The sequence below is a fragment of the Chrysemys picta genome, chromosome 13, assembly GCF_011386835.1.
Source record: "Chrysemys picta bellii isolate R12L10 chromosome 13, ASM1138683v2, whole genome shotgun sequence".
Classification (NCBI taxonomy): domain Eukaryota; kingdom Metazoa; phylum Chordata; order Testudines; family Emydidae; genus Chrysemys; species Chrysemys picta.
Window position 1 is genome coordinate 24,956,238 of NC_088803.1, and position 22,172 is coordinate 24,978,409.

The window sequence follows — 22,172 nt, forward strand, 5'->3', positions numbered from 1 at the left end:
AAGAGCAACGATTGCACTCCCTGGACGTCAGACATGCTCCGGCATTTTATATTGAAAGAACCAAACCGTTTCATAGGTCGTCCCAGCTCTTCTTTGCTATAGCTGACAGAATAAAAGGGCTTCTGGTCTCCTCCCAGAGGATCTCATCTTGGATCACATCCTGTATATGAACATGCTACGACCTCGCAGGCGTTCCCCCTCAGTCGAACTTAACAGCTCACTCCACAAGGTCCCAAGATTCTTTGGCAGCCTTCTTAGTGCAGGTTCCAATCCAGGACTTATGCAGAGCGGCGACATGGTCCTCGGTGCATACCTTTACAATACCCAGTGCTATCATGCAGCAGCCTCTCTGGGGGCAAAAGCCTCCCCTGACGGGAATGCCCAAAGCTGGGGAAGAGGTGCCCCCAGCTGCAGCAGGTTCGGGCTGGGTTCAAGCCGCCCCTCCCCTGGCAGGTCCCCGGGTGGGTTCCCTGAGCACCTGCATGGCACTAAATAGGCTGCTGCATGGCCGCGTAGCTTACAGGGAACTTAGCTCTTTACCCTCAATATTAGATTATCTCTTAGAACTTAAAAGGTCTGGCCTCTCCATGAGTTTAATAAGAGTACACCTCTCTGCTATCACAGCTTTTCACCACAAAGTGGATCAACATTCTGTGTTTGCTCACCTGCTCACCAAATGTTTCCTCAAAGGCCTCACCAACGTCTACCCAGAACTACGTGATCCTACTACACCATGGGACCTCCGCCTAGTCCTTCGGGCCGTCACTGGTTCCCCATTTGAACCCATAGCTACATGCTCACTACTACACCTTTCCATGAGGGTAGCATTTCTAGTGACCGTTACATCTACCAGACGTGTAGGAGAGTTGGGTGGTCTCATGGCAGACCTCCCCATCCACTTTTTTTTAAAGATAAAGTATCCCTGAGACCGCACCCCAAGTTTTTACCTAAAGTCATCTCAGCCTTCCACCTTAATCAATCCATTTACCTACTGACGTTTTTCCCCAAACCCCACGAGGATAGAAGGCAGTCCACTATACTCTCGACGTAGGGAGGGCATTGGCCTTTTATATAGCCAGAACAGGATCATTTCATAAATCAGCCAGACTGTTCGTCTCCATCAATGAACGCTCCAAAGGGAGTGCCATATCCAAACAGAGGCTTTCCAAGTGGATCTCTGATTGCATAATTCTATGCTATCACTTGATGGATCACTGTCCCTAAATGGATCACTTGATGATTTGCTGTTCCTTCCCTCTGGAGCACCTGGCATTAGCCACTATTGGAAGACAGGATACTGGGCTAGATGGACCTTTCATCTGACCCAGTATGTCAGTTCTTATATACCATCAGTGTGACCGACAACCTCCTTTGGGGATTCGCACGCATTCCACCAGAGCCCTATTGACCTCTATTGCTTTCCTTAACAACGTGCCCATCACGGACATCTGTAGGGCTGCAACCTGGGCCTCAGTCCATACCTTTACGCAGCACTACGCATTAAGACAACTGGCAATGTCCAATGCCTCTTTTGGACTCACTGTACTGTCTGCTCTCACAACTTCAACTCCGAAGACCCTCCTTCCACCGGAGGCCACTGCTCTGAAGTCACCTAAAGTGGAGCACCCACAGGGACAGCACTCGAAGGAGAGAAAGTTACTCACCTTGTGCAGTAACGGAGGTTCTTCGAGATGTGTCCCCCTGTGAGTGCTCCACTACCCTCCCTCTTACCCTCTACTTTGGGGTTTATTACTTAGTCTCTGCAGTAGAGAAGGAATAAACACCAGCACCAGTTAACCGCTTCAAGCAGTGCGAGATGGGGGCCGCACATGTGCAACCCAACCGGGCACTGCTACCAAAAATCTCTGATTACGAGCACAGGGACGCACGAACACCTAAAGTCGAGCACCCACAGGGACACACATCTCGAAGAACCTACATTACTGCACAAGGTGAGTAACTTTCTCTTCCACAGCATTGGTTTACACTTGAATCACATTTTCTATTTGATATAGGCTCTTAAACCACACTCATCACTGTAAATTGATTGGTAATGGTATTTGTGAACATCACCTAGTTATAAAGTGGTAGAGCATCAATTAAAAACTAAATGTAAATCTAATTGTAAACTGGAAATGATGGTGTAGATATATATAACTGGTCTACAATTTTTGAGAAGTCGTCTGCTTCAGAGATAAAATGTGCTATTTATTATGTATTTTGATGTGTTGAATTCAAATATGACAAAACAACTGATTGGCTACTGTTTCTAAGATATTTAAGTTTTTACATTTTATGTCTATGTATATTGTGTAGATAGTAGAGTTTTAATCATAAATTGTAAACCTAGGTCTTTTCATGTGTTTATGGTTGCTTTACATGATAATATTTCACCTGTCCTGTTTATGTAACACTTTAAAAATCAGCAAAAGGGTTACATAAATAAAATGTATTATGAAACACAAGGCAAAAAACTATTATGTACATAGTTTAGTCCTATTCAGTGTCTACTCGGCGCTGCTTGGCTTGTCTCTTGTATTCATTAAATGGAGCATCTCGTCACTGTCCAGCAATAGTCTGCAAGCATTAATGGGCTCCATTTGCCCTGATAGCGTTTCTCCATTGTTGCAATGTCCTGGTGAAATCGCTCGCCGTGCTTGTCGCTCACTGCTCCGCAGTTCGGTGGAAAAAAATCTAGATGAGAGTGCAAAAAATGTATCTTTAGTGACACGTTGCAACCAAGGCTTTTGTATGCCTTGAGGAGGTTTTCCACCAACAACCTGTAGTTGTCTGCCTTGTTGTTTCCGAGAAAATTTATTGCCACTAACTGGAAGGCTTTCCATGCCGTCTTTTCCTTGCCACGCAGTGCATGGTCAAATGCATCATCTGGAAGAAGTTCACGAATCTGAGGACCAACAAAGACACCTTCCTTTATCTTAGCTTCACTTAACCTTGGAAATTTTCAACGGAGGTACTGGAAAGCTGCTTGTGTTTTGTCAGTGGCCTTGACAAAGTTCTTCATCAGACCCAGCTTGATGTGTAAGGGTGGTAACAAAATCTTCCTTGATTCAACAAGTGGTGGATGCTGAACACTTTTCCTCCCAGGCTCCAATGACTGTCGGAGTGGTCAATCTTTCTTGATGTAGTGGGAATCTCTTGCACGACTATCCCATTTGCAGAGAAAACAGCAGTACTTTGTGTATCCAGTCTGCTGACCAAGCAAGAGAGCAACAACCTTCAAATCGCCACAAAGCTGCCACTGATGTTGATCATAGTTTATGCACCTCAAAAGTTGTTTCATGTTGTCATAGGTTTCCTTCATATGGACTGCATGACCAACTGGAATTGATGGCAAAACATTGCCATTATGCAGTAAAACAGCTTTAAGACTCGTCTTCGATGAATCAATGAACAGTCTCCACTCATCTGGATCGTGAACGATGTTGAGGGCTGCCATCACACCATCAATGTTGTTGCAGGCTACAAGATCACCTTCCATGAAGAAGAATGGGACAAGATCCTTTTGACGGTCACGGAACATGGAAACCCTAACATCACCTGCCAGGAGATTTACAACAGCTCTGCCTTACTCTTGGGTAGTTCCAAATCCCTGACAAGGTCATTCAGTTCACCTTGTGTTATGAGGTGTGGTTCAGAGGAGGAGGATGGGAGAAAATGTGGGTCCTGTGACATTGATGTTTCAGGACCAGAAGTTTCATCCTCTTCCTCTTCCTCGTCTGACTCAAGTGAGAATGATTCTGGTGCATCAGGAACCGGCAGTCCTTCTCCATGGGGTACTGGGCGTATAGCTGATGGAATGTTTGGCTAATGCACAGTCCACTTTTTCTTCTTTGACACACCTTTCCCAACTGGAGGTACCATGCAGAAGTAACAATTGCTGGTATGATCTGTTGGCTCTCTCCAAATCATTGGCACTGCAAAAGGCATAGATTTCCTTTTCCTGTTCAACCACTGGCGAAGATTTGTTGCACAAGTGTTGCAGCATATGTGTGGGGCCCACCTCTTGTCCTGATCTCGAATTTTGCAGCCAAAATAAAGGTGATAGGCTTTCTTAACCATAGTGGTTATACTGCGCTTTTGTGATGCAAAAGTCACTTCACCACAGACATAGCAGAAGTTATCTGCACTGTTCACACAAGTACGAGGCATCTCTGCTCACTTTGGCTAAACAAAAATGTGTCCCTTTGCAAAATCAAACACTGACAAATAAGAGAGCACGACACTGTATGATTTCTAGAGCTGATATAGGGCAATTTGTTCAGCAGAGTGATGTAAGCTTCGTTATGATTGCATCATCCATGACTTCTAGGAATAACATGATGCAATTCATATCATGTATGACGCAATACCAGCTTCAGATTGCATCATTCATTGTTTTGCCTAAAAAGCAAGTACTGTCCAAACCCAGTCATAGATTTATTCATAGATCCAATCAAAGATGTATTTTAGTCACTTCTGGTTTAAATTGAGATCCCTTCCCTTTATAACTCACTTATCCTCCGCCATTCCCAAGTCAAGGTCGTATATACTGACCCAATAGCATATCTTGAAAACTAGAGCCAATCAACAATTTTAAGCATCATTTTCGTTCTCAGTGACCCAGAATTAGTAAAGTTTGACTACATTTATTTCAGAAGCATTTTGGCTGTAGAGCAGTGTAATCACCATTTCATATGAAGCCTTTTATACTGGATCTTAAAATTCTGTGAAGAACTAAACTATATTTTCGCTTACTGAAGATGAAGGAGGAGAGGGAGAAAGAAACAGATCTATGACAAAGCAGAAAATGTCTTCATAGATTCTAAGGCCAGAAGGGACCATTATGATCCTCTAGTCTGAACTCCTGTATAACACAGGCCCTCTGAGACTTGGAATCAGATGGAGAATTGATGTAGGGAAGCTATTCCAGACCACAGGATTCCAGCATAGAATGCTTTTGCACCAGCTATGGCAAGATGGTGTGTTTTGGGGTGAGGGGAGTGTGTGGGATGAGCAGAGGTATCAGGAAGAGGAGCAGAAACACGCAAGGTATGTAATAGAAGCTGGAACTTTTAAAAACAAGGAGGGAGGGTTGAATTGGACCTGAAATGAATAGTCAGTTGATGAGTGTACCATACTTTTTAGCCTGTTCCCATAGCCTCACAGTCATAAACACACCCAGGCCATTTTCGTTTTATTACATGTATCTTTTATTCCATAGTTCTTTTTTAAACAGAACATGACGCAGGCATATTGCAGTAGGAGCTTTCCACACTGCTTCTCTCCTTTGTACAGTTCACCTTCTGAGCTCCCCCTCCTGCTTCCTGTTCCTCCCAGTTATATTCTCCCAGTTACTGCCAGTTGTATCAATAGTCTAGTAATCACCACCCAGGTACTCATAATCCAGCAACAGAAAATAGCTAATTGTTCCCAGTTGTGCCAGCAACCTTTTCTGAGCTGCAGCAATTGAACTTGCTGCAGCAAGTGACCAGGGTGCTACTGCTAGCATTCAGTCAGAGGAGAGTTAAGGATAGGTGAGGTGGTTTTGCTTTTAGCATGGCTGATTGAACTGCCTTGCTTCCCTTTAGGTGATTGAAGTATTGATTCGGTCTGAGGAAGGACTCTCCAGAGACATGGTGAAGCACCTCAACAACATTGAAGAACAGATTTTGGAGAGTCTAGCCTGGACCAGCGACTCTGCCCTATGGAAAGCTCTACAAGCCTCAGAAAACAAGGTCCCAACCTGTGAAGAAGTATGTTGAAGGGAAAATAAATTATCAGAAAATGCAAGTGTATTAGTTTTCCAGGACTGGTATTTTGCATAGGATATTAATCAAATGCAACAATTTATCTAGTAGTGAAATAATTATAAAACCTAAGACACGGTGTTCTCTGACACCCTTTTTAATAATGGTAGATGGTATGAAGAGGCGAAGATTATTTATTCTTAAACTGGCATCTCTTATATTCCAGGTAATATACCCAAGTAATTTTGAAGCCGGTAATGGAGGAAGTGGACTAGGGCACCTCCCTATGATGCCAGTATCGCCTATTGTGCATCCCCGGGTGAAAGAGGTTCGCACAGATCTTGGTGGAAGTTTACGACGGGGTAAGTTGAGAGCTTCTGATGTGTTTGTAGTATATAGTATTTCAAACCATTCATAGTAATACATAGAGAAATCCTGGGTGCGTTTGCTTAGAATCTTAGTCATTTGTCTTTTCAAACTTTTTGTCTGGAAATCTTCTCCCTAACTCTATAGCTTTGTCTCCATAACACTCAATTGCTTGTGCTTCCATCCAATGTGTTTATGTCCACATTGCCTACTTTGAATCAGAGTAATATTTGCCTTTGTGCCTTTTCTAGGGTTGTCTATACTGATTCAGATGGTGTAGCTGTAATCCTTGACAGCTGGTAGCTCTGCTTCTCCTGCTGTTCTAATCTATTCAGTGGTTCACTATGAAGTTTGGTTCTGTCCTGTATTTTCTATCTTTATGCCTCCATTCTCAGATTTGATAGGTCAATTTCTTTTTAAAAAAATACTATCCTCTATCTCATTAGTTCTTAAATGGACACTTATTTTTAACCAAAACAAAAAACAAAAAAACCCCACAACCAACAACTTGGGATTGCTGTTTTTTCACAAAAAGGCAAACAATTCTGTGCACTGGGCTGTATGACTTGTTGTTACCATTCAAATAAATTTACAGAAAGTAAAAAAGCATACTGAAGGGGAGAAGAGCAGAGCTTGAAAAAATGCACCTGCCTCTGCTGACAAGGGATTGTCCTCTGGGAGTGGGTGAAAGCTAGTAGCAGAGTGAAACTTCCAAGTTTTTAGCCAGTTTCACTTTGCTGTTTACCCAGAAACTCTTCTGCTTTGTGGGATGGAGAGGGACACACACAATGTAGTGTCTTGAGTAGCAGGAGATTATCTTGTGCTTCCAAAGGGTTCCATGGATCAGAAGAGTGAAACTGATATTGTACTGATCAGTTTTGCTGCTGCCCAATAGCATGAGTGGAAGCAGTTAAAGTGAGCAGAGTTTGTGAGAAGAAATAGAGATAAGGGAATGAGCAAAGGGAGGGAGGATTCAAGCTGAGTAGTAGCGAGGGGATTAAAGAGGAAGAGACAGAGAAACAAGATGTCCAAGCAGCTAGAGCTCAGGAAAGATGCGACTGGACGAGGAAGAGGTCTCCATTGCTTTCCAGCGGCTAAGAATCCAAACATATTGTCAATCAAATGAAATGGTTTGGGAATAGTGAAGAATAAGGGGAAGCAATTGAAGGGCTAGAGGACTTTGATCTGTGTATTATGGTGCTACTGTTCTGTCAGTGGAAGGTTTCTTGTGATTCTGACTTCTGTTTTGTAGCTTGGGGACTAGTAGTTCTCTCATTTTGGACATTGTATTTCTATTAAACTGCTGCATATTGTAGTGATGTTTTTTCCTTTCTTTCATATTAGACATGCAGCCGTTGTCTCCGATCTCTGTTCATGAGCGCTACAGTTCTCCTACAGCTGGAAGTGCTAAGAGAAGGCTCTTTGGCGATGACAGCCCAAAAGACATGCAGGTAGAAAAGGTTCTCTCTGAAGGAACGAAGTTGAAAATTGCCCCAGCTTCAAGCGTTGCTGCTGAAAATATCTCTCTCTCACCGGGACAGACAATTTTGACCATGGCAACAGCTACTGTAACAGGGACAATGGGACAGAAAGTTACAATCCCACTGCATGGTAAGATATCCATTCATTTTACTTCATTGCATTTTATAATGATGCTGAATGTTTTACTATGTCCTTTTTCTGGGGTTTGGTTGTACTATCAAACACAATGTAGATTCAGTTTGGAGGGCTTTGCATTTTGAACAAGTAACATCTAAAGAAAATTGTTTTGAAAAAAAAATTAAGAGAAAATATGCTTTGACATCCCTAGTGCTTATTATTGCATGGACTAGAGTCTAGACAAAGACTTGTTGCTTACAGATTATCCTGGTAATGTATCCACTGCAGGCTGGGGCAGGGTTTGTGAAGTTGTTGCTTTGCAAATTTTGCTTCATCACAGATGAAGCCTTATGAAGATGTATGACACAAATAATTCTTGGGATTTAATATGCTTAGGTCCTCAGGTACAGCCGTATCCTTATCTGTTTTCCTATCTGTTTACTCAGTATATCGTGATTTTACTTAAGAGGATATAGATTTTAGAAACAAATTGATACATGAAAGGTTCACAGTACTTGACTCTGACAGATTGAAGTTGGCTGTATGGCAACTCCCCAAATCCTGCTCTGGCCCATGAGGAATGGACTAGATGATTTAATGGAGCTCTCTCTAATTTCTGATATTTCTAATATAAAAAGAAGCATATTAAAAATTAATATTCTGTAAGGTCTATTGCCATGACGACCTTTAGAGGAGCAAAATAAAATTAGATATGCCATTCACAGAAACTAAGATAATAATCAAATGCTCTCTAAATTAAATTCATTCAGAAACCATTATATGGTTGTGATGCCAAAAGAAGCAAATTCTTTGACTGAGAGCCATGCTGCCAAACATGGGAAACCATGTTCTTGAAAGTTATCGTGCAGTGCACAGCAATCCGTGGAATACAACTGAGACACTTAGCTTTGTCTTCTTTTCTGAAGACTCCTAGACAGAAGTGACTTGGCAGTCATAATGTCTATCTCACTAATACAGGAGTACGTTCCACTGCACTTTCTGTACTACTTTATTACCTGTGCTTATACTTGCAGCACCCTACAACTGCACTTCATAGTATCATGCCCAGAGTGTTCAATTTTAGCAGTCTCCCAGCTGATCTTAATAGATATTAATTGCTATACAGGTGTATAGGGTGAGAGGTATTCTCTCGATACCTTGGCTTCACACCATTTAGGCTTTGAATATGATTACCAACATCTTGAATTACAGCCAAAAGAAAACAGGAAGCCAGTGTAGAGACTTGATCTCAGGTCCAGTGTTTGGGGCATCCTGCAGCAGTTGGGAGGAAGGCAGAAGGGTTCTGCAGTAGCTGGAGGAATTAGTCCTAGGACACATTTGTCCCAATTGGTGGTAACAAAGGTGTGGATGACTGTGTGAGTTCCAGATCAAAGAAGAATGGTCCGTGATCAATGACAAACTCACCCGCACTATGGGTCACCAATGCAGTTTGAGTCAAAGAGCAGCGATAAATCCAGCGAGACCCTGAGGTCAAATATTACACACTTGTTAGCTGATGCAGACACACCGTTGGCTTAATCCCCCATCTCCTTCCCCTTACCAGGAAACAAAACTGCAGGTTTTCCCAGCTTGAATCTTCATCCAGCTCTCTGTATTGTATGCTGGCAGAGTAAAGAGACTATAGATGCCATATTGTTTGAGATGGTGGCAAAGAGCTGAGTATTGTTATACTGATGACCCAGTAGTCCAAACTCTTGATCTTTCCAAGTGGCTTAATAGGAATGTCCGACAGAAGGGATTACAAATGGTATGCTATGGAACCCTGCATTTGCGGGGCCAAGGGAAGAAGAGTTTGCCCAGCACTACCCTTTTTGGATGCTTCTGAGAAGAAGTAAACCCACTGAAAGATTCCTCAGTCCACTCCTGCAATATCTTGCAGGCAAGTCAGTCAGACCTTACAGTCACAATGTTATCCAGAGCTGCTGGTAAATCTATTAAAATCAGCTTGTGAACTTTACCTTTTACATCATTAGAAGAAGCTCATCCATATCAATAGTGATGTTTCCATAAACAAGCTTGAAGCCAGAAGTTAGGCATCAAAATCTGTATAATCAGTACTGGAGATGGCTCATCGCTATCTTTTCAATTACCTTCTCTTAAAAGGGGAGATTCAAGGCAAGACAGAAACTGTGTGTTAACAATCAAATATGGTTTCTTGAGCAAGGTCCTAAGCACTGTTTATTTAAATGTCATTGGTATGTTGCTGTCCCTAAGGAGGCATTAGGAATCTTTGACAATAATGGGCCTGTTGTCTTTTCCATTGCTTTCAACAGCCATGAAGGACATAGGGCCATTTCCATATATGATGTGATGTGCTTGGGGTTACAACCAAAACCTCAGCAAGAGAAACCATCTGAGAGCCACCCAGTACAGTTGGCATATTTTATCTCCCACTCCTGTACTGTTCCTGTTGAAGTGATCAGCTCTGCCTGAATTCCAGTTTATATTATCTGATGTGTACGTTGACTATTATTCATGTGAGAAACATGATTGATTTTACATTGCTGAGACAATCTGGGTTAATCAGACTACCCACAATTCAGAATGCTTCCTCTGGTTTGGATTTTGCAGACGTTAAGACAACTTTCATCACCTCAGTCATAGTCACAGCATGAAAATGCCCTAATTCTTAACACAAGCAATTGGATTTGGGGGTGAATCTTCTGTTAGTCCTCCAGGCTTCTCCCTTGCTGCTTCATGTTTCTCTAGCTCTGTATACCGTGGTAACGTGCGAGGACAATGCGTGGAGAATAGGCATCTAGGTGCCATTGTCTGTCAGATGGTCATGGACAGTAATGCAGCCAAGTTGCACTAGACTGTCAAGAGAAGAACAGGAGTACTTGTGGCATTGTTAGTCTCTAAGGTGCCACAAGTACTCCTGTTCTTCTTTTTGCGGATACAGACTAACACGGCTGCTACTCTGTAGACTGTCAAGGTGGTCCAATGGCTGAGCTGGAAATCTGTGTTTTGGAAATACAAAGGGCCCATAAAGGGCGAACCATAGAAACGTCTCCACCTGACAGAAACTTGGAAAAGCTCTCCGAGAAGGAAATGATAGGACTGACAAAGATGTATTTTAAACAAACCCTGCTTTCAGTCCCATTCATAAAATGATAAAACCAGAGTTGAGTTGACCTGAGCTGGACTATAATCCTGTATACAAGATGCATCATTACCATACATGCTGAAGATACTGACGGTAAGTCTTGGCAATTGCAGTCAGGCCTGGCAAACCGTTAGCCTTGAGTAGGAATTTTAGTGAGTAAATGGGGTGACCTGTGCACAATCAGATGCCCAAATGCACTTTATTTTGGGATTCGCAAGTGTGACCACGTAGTCTGAATTGCTTTTGCAGTTCACTTTTAGAGTTCCATAGGGCTAGAAACAAATGCCTTATAGGAATTCAAGCTTTTGGCATAAAGCCATCCTTTTTAACTTTAGTAGTTTGTGGGATACCTGCTTCTAAAACCACTTAGGAATTAAATGGAGGAGAGACCAGATGTGTTGATAAGGATGTGATTTTAGGGGCCTATAACTTAGATCTTGTCTACACTACAGTGACAGAGCTACAGCTCTGCAGTGAAGCTGCTGTAGTGCCATAGCATAGACATTTGCTAAGGCCACAGAAGGGGTTTCTCTGTTGCTGTATTTAATCCACCCCCTTGAGAGATGTTAGCTAGGTTGATGGAAGAATTCTTCCGTTTATCTAGTGGTGTCTATATCAGGGTTTAGGCTGGCTTAACTGCATGTTTCGGGTGTGAATTTTTCATGCCTGGGAGCCATGTAGCTATGTCCACCTAATATTTAGGGGTAGACCTGGCCCTTCTTCCAGGGCTAGAAACACTCCGGCAGAAAGTGGGGAAATTTCTTTAAGCATTGGTCTTGCAACTGTGATCAAAAAGGGAAAAAAAATGTGATTCTTGGATAAATGCAAAGTTTAGGGGGATGGTATGAAAGGCAGCATGGCCAGTGGATAAGGCACAAGACTGGAAATCAGGAAACAAGTTTAATTCTTGACTCTGGTACTGACTCACTGTGATGTTGGATGAGTAACTCTGTCTTAATTTCTTTATCTGTAAAATTGGGGGCGAGGGGGGGAGTGATGATTACCCTGCTTTATACAGTTCTCTTCGATTGATGACTGAAAAGCACATATAATTGCCAGGGTTGTTGTTCGAGTAGATACAGATGTGTATTGCAGTTAGGTGCGTGTATGCCCAGCACGCCAGAGCTGGAGACTGTTGCCTAGCAGTATCTATAGAGGGGTGACACATAGCTGTGGCCCCTTCCCTGGCTATATGAGGCAGCGCTACCCTGACCCCCCATTAGTTCCTTCTCACCCTCTGTGGCTGAAGTCAGAGCTGTGTGATTGTTGTCTTATCATTAGTGTTAGTAGGCAGTAGATAGTGTCAACCGAGATTTAAACATTGCCCTTCTTGTGGAGTGGCATTCCCAACAGTGACGCCCACACACATTGCTTGCTTTGTGTTGGCAAGGCCCACCTTAAAGAACCTTATTTGATCTGTAGCTCGTTCAAGAAGCGGACTCGGGTAGCACAGGACCTTTGTCTCAAGCAGCTTCTGCTTGAACAGGCCACGCAACCTGATCTAGTACCAAGGCCCTCCTCGGGCCGAAGATCACCCTCAGGCTTGGAGAGTGCTGCTGCTTCTCATTCCAGGGCAGGCGCCTCTCTGAAGATGCGTAGTAGCCGTTCTGTCGGTGCCAAGGAAGGGGTCTTCTAAGACCGATCGGGACCATTCCAGGTCACAGGGCAACTCCTCTGCCTCCCCCAGGATAAGCACGGACTGTCCCGACACCGATTCCACCGTGCGCAATGGCATGGATACCTCTAACCCTTCCCCAGTACTGAGTAGGAAGTGCAGAAACCATGTACTGTCGACTCTGGTTCTGGTCTCCAAGTGTCCATTGAGTCCGATACCAATGAGGGAAATGCTGATACTTTGTCCACGTCATTGACATATCAGGCAGCCACAGATCTCCTCTACCTTTCAGTCCCAACCCTTATCATTGATCCAGGACTTTCCCAGAGATGCACCACCTATAACCCCTCCGATGGAGTGAGTCGCTGAGCTCTTGTATCCATCGGCATTATATTCAGATGCACCTCTTCCTTTGGTGGGGATGGAGCTGGTAATGGGGTTGGTACAAGGGACCTTGGCATGAGGACCCTCTATGGCCCATCTGCTTTCAACACTGCAGATGTTCCAATGGAGACTTTTATCACCCTTAGTGTTGATGCACTGGGGCACTCCAGTACCACTGTTTGCACCAGGACCAACACTGCCTGTGGCACCAGCATGTTTGGCATCAATGATATCGCCTTCATCAGGGGCACTGATTCCTGCCTTGTTCTGGGTGACAGATGACTCGGACCACCTGTTGGCTCCCTGGGGTATTGCTCTGCCCATATTCCTGAGATATCAGGGCTCTTCTGAATCCGATTCTGGATAGTCATCTTCCTGCTCCACATCACCTGACGAGTTCTGAGGCCTACCTGTGGACCAGTATGGTTTCCAGGGCTGGCATGTGTCCCATGGTAGGGATGGTGGTCCCTGGTGCGCTTCCTACTGGTCACCAATGCGCCTACCCTTATCAGTGGCCTCTTTGGACTCAATGGGATGCTCCTCATCCCGTTGAAAGCTGAATCACCTGACAGGTTGACGGTGGTGAATGCAGATCAGCTGCAAGCCCAGGCATCAGTGGTTTTCCTCCCTGTGGAGCCGCTGCAGTCCTCCCTCCCGGGTATGTCTTCCCAGGAGCAAGAGCCAGTTGTGTCTTAGCCAAGACCCATGTCCTCATCGCCAGACGATGCCATGCTGCCTGGTTCATCTTCCTCTTCTATACTGGAGGTCTTTAAGATGTATCAGGACCTTTTATACCATATAGCTGCATCCCTGGGCTCCCAAGCAGAGTTTCTCCAAGAGACCATATACAAACTGGTGGACATTTTACAGCCTGCCATCCCTGGAAGAGTGGCCCTCCTGATCAATGATATGCACCTCGTGCCGGTGACAGCAAATCAAGCTTTGCTGTCCAAGTATGATTTCTTCAATTGGTCAGCCATGTCTAAATTCAAGAACCAGTTGCCCAAGGCCTTGCATGAGGAGTTTCAGGCATTTGTTGCAGAATGCTGCTTGATGGCACACAACACATACCAATAATTAATAGGGGGACCCCTTGAACTGGTTGGGGCCCTAAGCAATAGCTTAAACTGCTTATTCTTAGCACCAGCTCTGGTTCTTGGACAAGACTGATGACACTTTGCACTCCTTTAAAGATTCTGGGGCTACCTTGAGGTCCTTGGGAGTGTGCATGCCAGCCGCGCAAAGATGCCACTATGGGGCACAGCAGCAGTAACAATATCGCCCACAGCATTTCATCACACAGCCTTTCCCCCGAAACAGCAGGATTACCATAGAAAGAGGGATAGGTCCTACAAGAGGAATCAGTCAATCTCTGGCTTTGGACAGTCCACACGCCCTCCCTCAGTGCTGGCTAAACACCCATTTTGACTCCTTAGTCCAGAGCACAGATTCAGTCAATACTCCACCATCTCTGTCTCTTTAGGGACAGGCTGGCCCGCTTTTGCAATGCTTGGGACTCAGTTGTCTCCAACAGCTGGGTCCTAGACCCTGTCAGATGGGGCTACGCACCTCACCCCCAAATCCATCTTCAGGGACCCCTCTCACAAGACACTGCTCATCAAGCAGGTCAGCTTTCTGTTGACATTGGGAGTGGTGGAGGAAGTTCCACTAGAGCACCAGGGCCACAGCTTTTACTCCCAGTACTTCCTGATACCGAAATCCAAGGATGGATGAGACCCATTCTCAACTTTCACAGCTTCAACAAATTAATCAGATACATGAGATTTCGCATGGTCACTCTTGGCTAACCTCCTCGCATGGTCTCAGAATGGCTGATTTGCTGCTCTGGAACTTACATTCATGTGGCGATTCTACTGAGCCAGAGGAAATTTCTGCTTTGTGTGGTAGGAGAATGCTACTTTCATTATACTATTGTCCCATTTAGCCTCTCTTCTGCCTCCTGATTCTTCACCAAATGCATGGTGGTGTCAGGCATATATCAGGAGGAAGGGAATCCACATCCTCCCGTACCTCGTCGACGCCACATTACATTTGCTTGACCGTCTGAGACTCACTTTAAACACCACAAAGATATCATGGTTCCCATTCAAAAAATTAAATAAAAATTGAGTTCATTAGACCCGTTAGATTCCATGAGGTAAAGGGTGTTCCTGCTGACCTACCGCTTCCAAGCAGTTACCCGTGTTTTTTCCTAAGTCACACACTTCCCTGGAGAAACAGCGACTCCATACCGTGGATGTCAGGCCTTTTATCTGGACAGGACTAAGCCATTTTGTGCTTCATCTTGCCTGTTAGTGTCATATGCAGACTGCATGAAGGGGCAAGCAGTCTCTGCACAGACCATCTCTAGATGGATAACATCCTATATCAAGACTATGTGAGATAACTTTGGCTATGCCTCCTCAGCGGATACAGGCTCACTCCACAAGGGTGCAAGCGACATTGATAGCATTCCTCAGTGACGTTTCCTTACTGGACTTTTGGAGAGTGGCCACTTAGTCGTCTATATGTAGGATTATGGACCATTATGCTATTACTGCATCTTCCTGAGCAGATGCAGGCCTCAGAAGGACGGTCCTGTGATCCCTATTCCAGTAAACTCTGAGCCCTGCCTACAGATCGCAGTAGTGCTTATGAGTCACCTAACTGGAATACACATCTGCATCTACTCGAAGAAGAAACAGTTACTGTAACTGTGGTTCTTCAAGGTATGATGCGAACATGTATTCCATGACCCACCCTCTGTCCCCTCTGCATCGGAGTCTCCTCTCATGGGATTTCGTTATGAAGGAATTGAATGGGGTGGAGGCGACACCACCTCATATAGCCAGGGGAGGGGCCATAAGAGACAAGCACTGCCCCTCTACAGGTACTGCTAGCAAAAATCGCAGGCTCCAGTGCGTTGGGAATGCACACACCTAACTAGAATACATGTCTGCATCACATTTCGAAGAACCACAGTTACAGTAAGTAACTTTTGGTAAAGGGACAGTCCGCTCTAGGTTATTGTAAATGTGTCAATTTCAGAATATTTGTTTCTGATCGATTACACTTTCTAATTAAACAGTAGGTCTTGGGGTTTTTTCTGAAATTGGTTTAAAAACATTTATGTTCTTTCTCTCTTCTTTGACGCTTGAGAGAGAAACTGATAATGGGGGAAACAGTGAAACTGACTATGCACAAAGTAAACTGGAAAAAAAATAAGAAAGATGTTGCTAGCTTTCAGTTATAGGAATATTTAATGTTTCTAGTAAATTTTGTACCAACAGTACTTTTAGACGGAAGTGTGATCTTTCACATTTACAGTGTCCCTCCCATTAAGTATTTTCAAGAGTACGATAAAGTTCCTTTATGAATGCACTGCCCGGGAAACAAGGGTTCCTTCGACATCAAACACTGCAGAACAATTTTAACATTAACTGTTTCTGTGAATTATGATTATATTTGCAATTAAACTATGAAGCTTGGCTGCAAAATAATGTGTTTCTGTATGTCTTCAGGTATTGCAAATGACACTGGAGGGATCACCTTGATTCCCATTTCAGTGAATTTATCTCAGCAGTCTAAAATGGAAAGTCATGGACAAGTACCTCTCACTGCTCAAGCTTTAATTGATGCATCTCCAAACCATTCCCGTATGAATCAAGCACAGGAATCACATCAGTCAACAGGAAGCAAACCAAAGAAAACTGGCTCCCTGGCACTGTTTTACAGAAAGGTAAATATCTTGGCTAAGAGTTGCTTTGTATTAAATGTCTTTCTCTATTTTAGAGAGACAAGGTGGGTGAGGTAATCTTTTATTGACCAAGTGCTCTGTTTTGTTAATGCTTGGTTATATTTAAACTTGTCTGTCTCTCAAACTGTTCTATTATACTCCTGTGTTGTTCAGTTACTTTTCCTTTGGCACTAATAAAGGCACCTGTGCCGGAAAATGCTTTTAAATCCTATTACTAAAAAATTGCTTTTCAGATCCACTAATTAGGGCCAGATGGGTTGTTCTCTGATCTCCTTGGTTGACAGGCAGCATCTCCAATAGCTAGCCACAAATTGTTGGTGCTTTTTGGTTCCTTATTCCTGCTCTTGTTGCCTCCCAGCTCTGCTGAGGGTGCAGATAGCTGTACTAGCTCCAACTCTAGTGCTTTGCCAGAAATCCTCAGAGAGAGGAGATAATGCACATAGACCCTGTAGGCTGGAGTAAGGCCTCAAATAGACCCTGTAGGCTGGAGTAAGGCCTCAAATAAGGCCTGGTCTACACTGGGAGGGGTGTCAATCTAGTTCAAGTCGACGTACTTCGTAGGGTTACCATACGTCCTCTTTTTCCTGGACATGTCCGGCTTTTCGGCACTCAAACCCCCGTCCGGGGGGAATTGCCAAAAAGCCGAACATGTCCGGGAAAATGGCGGCTCTGCTCCTCCCCTGACTCTTCGGCTCTGTTTAAGAGCCGGGCTGCCCGAGCGCTACTGGCTTCGGGCAGCCCCCATGCCTCCGGACCCTGCGCCGCCGGAGCCCGGGAGGGGAAGTGCCCGGCTGGGGGCGCAGGGTCCGAAGGCAAGGGGGCTGCCCGAAGCCCAAGCGCTACCAGCTTCACGGTTTGCCGGGCAGCCTCCAGACCCTGCGCCCCCTCCCGGGCGCTTCCCCTCCCGGGCTCCAGCTGCGCTGGGGAAGCGCCGGCCGGGGGCGCAGGGTCTGGGGGCTGCCCGGCAAACCGTGAAGCCGGTAGCGCTTGGGCCAGGGCCCGTGGAGGGTCCTCTTTTTTTATTTGCTGGATATGGTAACCCTAGTACTTAGATCTACTTACTGTGGTGTCTTCACTGCAGTAAGTTGATGGCTGGAGTACCGGAGTTGACGGGAGAGTGCTCGGCGGTCGCTTTATCACATCTAGACTAGACATGATAAATCGACCCCCACTGGATCGATCGCTGCCCCTCGATCCCGCATGTAATGTAGATAAGCCTTGAGGGTGTTTTCTCTTCTAAATCTCTCTGAGCTCTTTCTCTTCTAATGGGTTTTGAACTAGGACTTGGAAAACTTTCATCATCCCTCTCTGAGATGCATGGATTGGACATGCTGAAGGGAAGACTGTCCTCCTGTAACTGATCAGTGTTCAGACACACACTCTTGTTTCAGCTTCTCCTGTCTCTGAAAATCCCGTTCTGTCATTTCTTCTATTGGAAGTAACATCTGTTTCCTGCACCCACCAACCCGTCCAGAATTGGTTGCTTATGTGGGGCTTCACAAAGCTATGTTGGATACTTAAGCCCTCTGGGACAGTATTCAGAAAGAGGAATAACATGCTTGCTTACCAGAGGAAGGAAAGAATTTGAGGGATGAATAAGCATGCATAACTTATAGGAGTTTTGCTGCCTTTCTCTTGCATTTCCATTTTAGAGAGAGACAAGGTGAGGGGAGATTTCTTTATACATAAACATGAGCAAACCCACTGAGTATACCTGATTAGATCAGTCTTAATCTGCCTTCCAAAAATTTAAATCATAGTACCTGCACTATTTGTATGCTTCCCTGTTGGAGTTTTCTAGCTTCTTTATTTAATTGTATTCCTGGTGGCCACAGTTTCAGCCAGCAACACTAGCAGTGAGAGATTCATTCATTGGAGTGCTTTGTTACAGAGAGAGAAAATAAAACTTATTCTTAGAGATTCTGATTTCTCTTAGGATCTCACAGGCAGAATGGAGTTTGGTTCTCTGCTTTCAATCAAACAGCTGCTATCCCCGCCTCATGTCTGAAGAGGGCTGAGAATTAAGTTGGTCCAAAGTAATGTCCCACCAACATACAAGCTTCATTTTCAATCATACAGTGGTTTTATGCATCTTTATCTGCTTTCACTGTGTGCTTGGAAAATTATATAATAAGCAAAACTACTCTTCCCTGTTGCTAGGAAAGCTAAAATCCAAGCTTCTGATGAAACCCCATCTTTAAGGGTTTCAGGGTTGACCTTTTGGTTATAGGTTATACGAACTCAAACTCTTGTGCACAAAAGGGTATTCTTCTCTTCTGCCTGTCTTGTGGAACTTTTAGTCTACTCCTTTTACTTCCAGACATAAATATCTTTGTGTTCTTAGTTCTCATAGTGGGGGAAAGAACTTCTAAAGTTAATGAAAGAATGTTAATCATGCTGCACTTGTCAAGGTCATCTCAGGTTTTCATCTGAATTAGGTGTTTTTAAAAAGAAACCTGATAAATACTGTGTAGGTTAATCCAAGACTCTCCTTGGGTGTAAGTAAAGTACATGACCTCTTCAAACTTCCTGTTCATCTGGAGGGGTCCCAAGGTATGTGGTCAGGTATGTTGCCTGACCCAGAACTGGGCCCCGAGATGGCAAACAGGGGGTTCGTCGCCCGGTGTGCTTGGCACCAATAAAGACACCGAGGGGAGAAAGCAAGCCAAGTTTATTTCAGAGCTCTGAAATGGCACTAGGAGACCAGCATGTCTCAAATCCAGTGCAACAAATACAAACAACTTTTACCTTTTATACTTCAAACTGTTTGCATACATCTCTTTGTCTGGCTGTTCCCCCTCACCCCTCCCTTCCAGACAACTGTTACAATAAGCTCTACATAAGCTTGTGAGAAAACTTTCCCAGTCTTTGCGACCTTGGATTAGATGCCTGCAAACTAACTACCCTGCTTCTTATCTCTATTATTTCTGCTAGTGTGAGTGAAACTGCAGCCATCTGCTAGAAAGCTGACATTACATTTCTGCTTCAGAGCATGTAAGCAGTTAGCATAGAAGTAGGTGAGAGTTCACAAGATGGGGTTTGGGGGTTCAGATTGGCCCAGAGCAAAAGAGCTTCATCGGCACTTTTGGCCTTCCACTCTCCCGAGTTACCTGGTAGCTATGCCTAGTGGACCCCAACAGGTAGGTGGAGTAGTTCAGGTACAATACTTGTCAAATTATACTGGCCAGCTGGATCAAACTTTGTATTTCTGAAGCCTGTAAGGCAGAGACGACAACTCAGTTTTTGAGTACATTCTCCCATGCAGAACCCCTTGCAGAGATTGGTAGGATGGCAACTTTGGTACATTTAGCACTTTTTATTAGAGTAGCTTTTAGTTGATGGATTCTCATTTTTAGCCACTCTCGAATTTGGTGCTCTATATGAAGGGATTGCTGTATAGATCCTGTCAATTCTGGACTTATGAATTTGAACATGCAGAAAGTAGGGTTTTACCTGTAGATATTTGAGTTTCATATACAGGAATGGAAGTTTTCTATTCTAGTTTCCGGTTGCTAAGAGACAAGAAAACTAGTGGAGTGGGAGCTAGACATCTCTTCTATGTCATGAAAGCAAATTGCTTCTGGTTAAGCAAATGGTATTTTGTTAAGTCGGATTCTGATTTGTTGTTTTCCTTGCTTTAACATTTTGAATGTTTGTGTTTGATGCTGTGGAGGATTTGTCTGGAACTAGAAAACAAAGAGCTGGAACTGGGATCCAAAAGGTGCTAAACTGACAGGTAGCAGCACTTATCTAGCTTTACAATCATGGAGTTGGAGTACATACAGTCCATCCATCTCAAATTGTTGTTTCTGACATGCAGAAACATGTACAGGTAAAAACAAAAAAATTGCTTTCTGGAATTCTTCCCTTTATTTGCTGGCATTCTTTGTTGTTTTAAGACTCACAATTGTGATAAAACTAGATTTCAAGATCCAGTTGACTTCACTCTCTGTTGTGCTGTTTTCCCTCCCAGGTGTATCATTTGGCAAGTGTGCGCTTGCGTGATTTGTGCTTAAAACTGGATGTTTCCATTGAGTTGCGCAGGAAGATATGGACATGTTTTGAGTTCACATTAGTTCATTGCACTGATCTAATGAAAGACAGACATTTGGATCAGCTCCTCCTTTGTGCCTTTTACATTATGGCAAAGGTAACGTATAGGTTTTAGGAAGTATTATATCTTAAGCTATTTCCAGCAACTAATAAAATAAACTGAAAATCTACTATACAATTGTTTTACTCTTGATATCTTACTGGGGAGGGGAGGTGCTTCCAGGATGCTGATGAAGCCCTGAAGTCTTCTTTTCCTTTCCTTTACGTATCCTCCCTCAAGGTCCTATATCAACAACCCTTTTGACTCAGGACTGGATGGCACTCCTTTTTTTGAGCCCATTCACACTGTTCCATTGTCAGCTGGAAAGGACATAGTTATATTCTGTCTCCAGAAGGGATTGCCTCACGTTGCTTATCTCTGGTGCTCTGCCTGCACCCCTGCTGGTCTATGAAGTGAGAGACTATGACTAGAAATAGTCTAGTGCATCTATGTAGTTATGCAGAGCACTATCTAACAGGCTGCTGGGGCTTGCACCTCCATGGAATAATTTACTTTATATATCCACACTTCACTTTTTTCAGAAAAATAATTCTTCTAGCAGTTGCATACACAGGATATTAAGGTTGAGGAACCTAGCTAAAAATCTATCTTAGCAATACAATGTTTTGCTAAGAAATAAAAAGAGATGTGCAAGCTTTTCACATTATGTTTTGAGGTGCTATAAACAGCCCAACTTATCACACAAATGGGAGTTTTGTAATCTTCTGACTGATGCAAACTCAGGTGAAAAAAATAAAACAAAACAGAACTCAAACTAGGCAAGGTGCTAATGTAATTATTTGTATTACTGTAGAACCTGGGAGCCATAGTCATGGACCAGGACTCCATTGTGCTGAATGGGATGAGAATATTAAATTGACTTGCCCAGTGAGCCTTAATAGGAAAGACAAAATGAGAAGAGATATTACCTGTGGAATGTAGCTGCCATGGAATACAATTACTTGCTTTTACTTTTAGTAATTGTAAGCAATCCTTAAATCTTAGATTAGTTTGGACACTGCTACAAGGTTTGCAGAAAAATACCACCATTGAATGATCTTTGTGTTCCCTTGTCTTACTGAGTAAGTGTGCCAGCTGGATGATTCCTGCCTTTCTCTGAAGTGTTGCCTCCAGTGCAATGAGACCTGACATCCCAACTGTAGCAAGTGGACCTTGATACATTTTTCTTGTAGTTCCACTGCAAAAGTGTTGATCATTTGCTATTAAAATTGGTGATACATGACGTTTACCTTGAAACAGAGCTGAACATGTGTGTCCCTGTAACCTTGCATCTCGTTCCAGAAAATAAGGAAGATACCAGTAACAAAGGATAAGAAATCCAATTTTCAAATATCACTAAAATTTTTACTTACCCACTAAGACTTAATAATTGTTCTTTTCCAATTCAGGGGTAGCTTCTGAGGGAAAGGGGAAGAAGTAATTTTTAAGCTTCAGCTTAAGGGAGCAGTAATTTTACAAGTGCA

General features: G+C 43.7%; 1 protein-coding gene across 11 annotated transcripts in view; it reads left to right on the forward strand.

Annotated features, from left to right (window-relative positions):
- RBL1 (RB transcriptional corepressor like 1) overlaps window positions 1-22,172 on the forward strand; it is a 79,783-nt gene that overhangs the window by 39,845 nt on the left and 17,766 nt on the right. For 7 of the 11 annotated variants that reach the window (XM_065565662.1, XM_042854959.2, XM_005295431.5 and 4 more), the window contains 5 exons: window positions 5,589-5,753; window positions 5,974-6,109; window positions 7,458-7,724; window positions 16,360-16,577; window positions 20,569-20,745. In XM_065565662.1, coding sequence (XP_065421734.1) covers window positions 5,589-5,753; window positions 5,974-6,109; window positions 7,458-7,724; window positions 16,360-16,577; window positions 20,569-20,745 — 963 coding nt within the window. The remainder of the gene's footprint in view (window positions 1-5,588; window positions 5,754-5,973; window positions 6,110-7,457; window positions 7,725-16,359; window positions 16,578-20,568; window positions 20,746-22,172) is intronic. The other 4 variants (XM_065565664.1, XM_065565668.1, XM_065565665.1 and 1 more) reach the window with 3 other exon arrangements.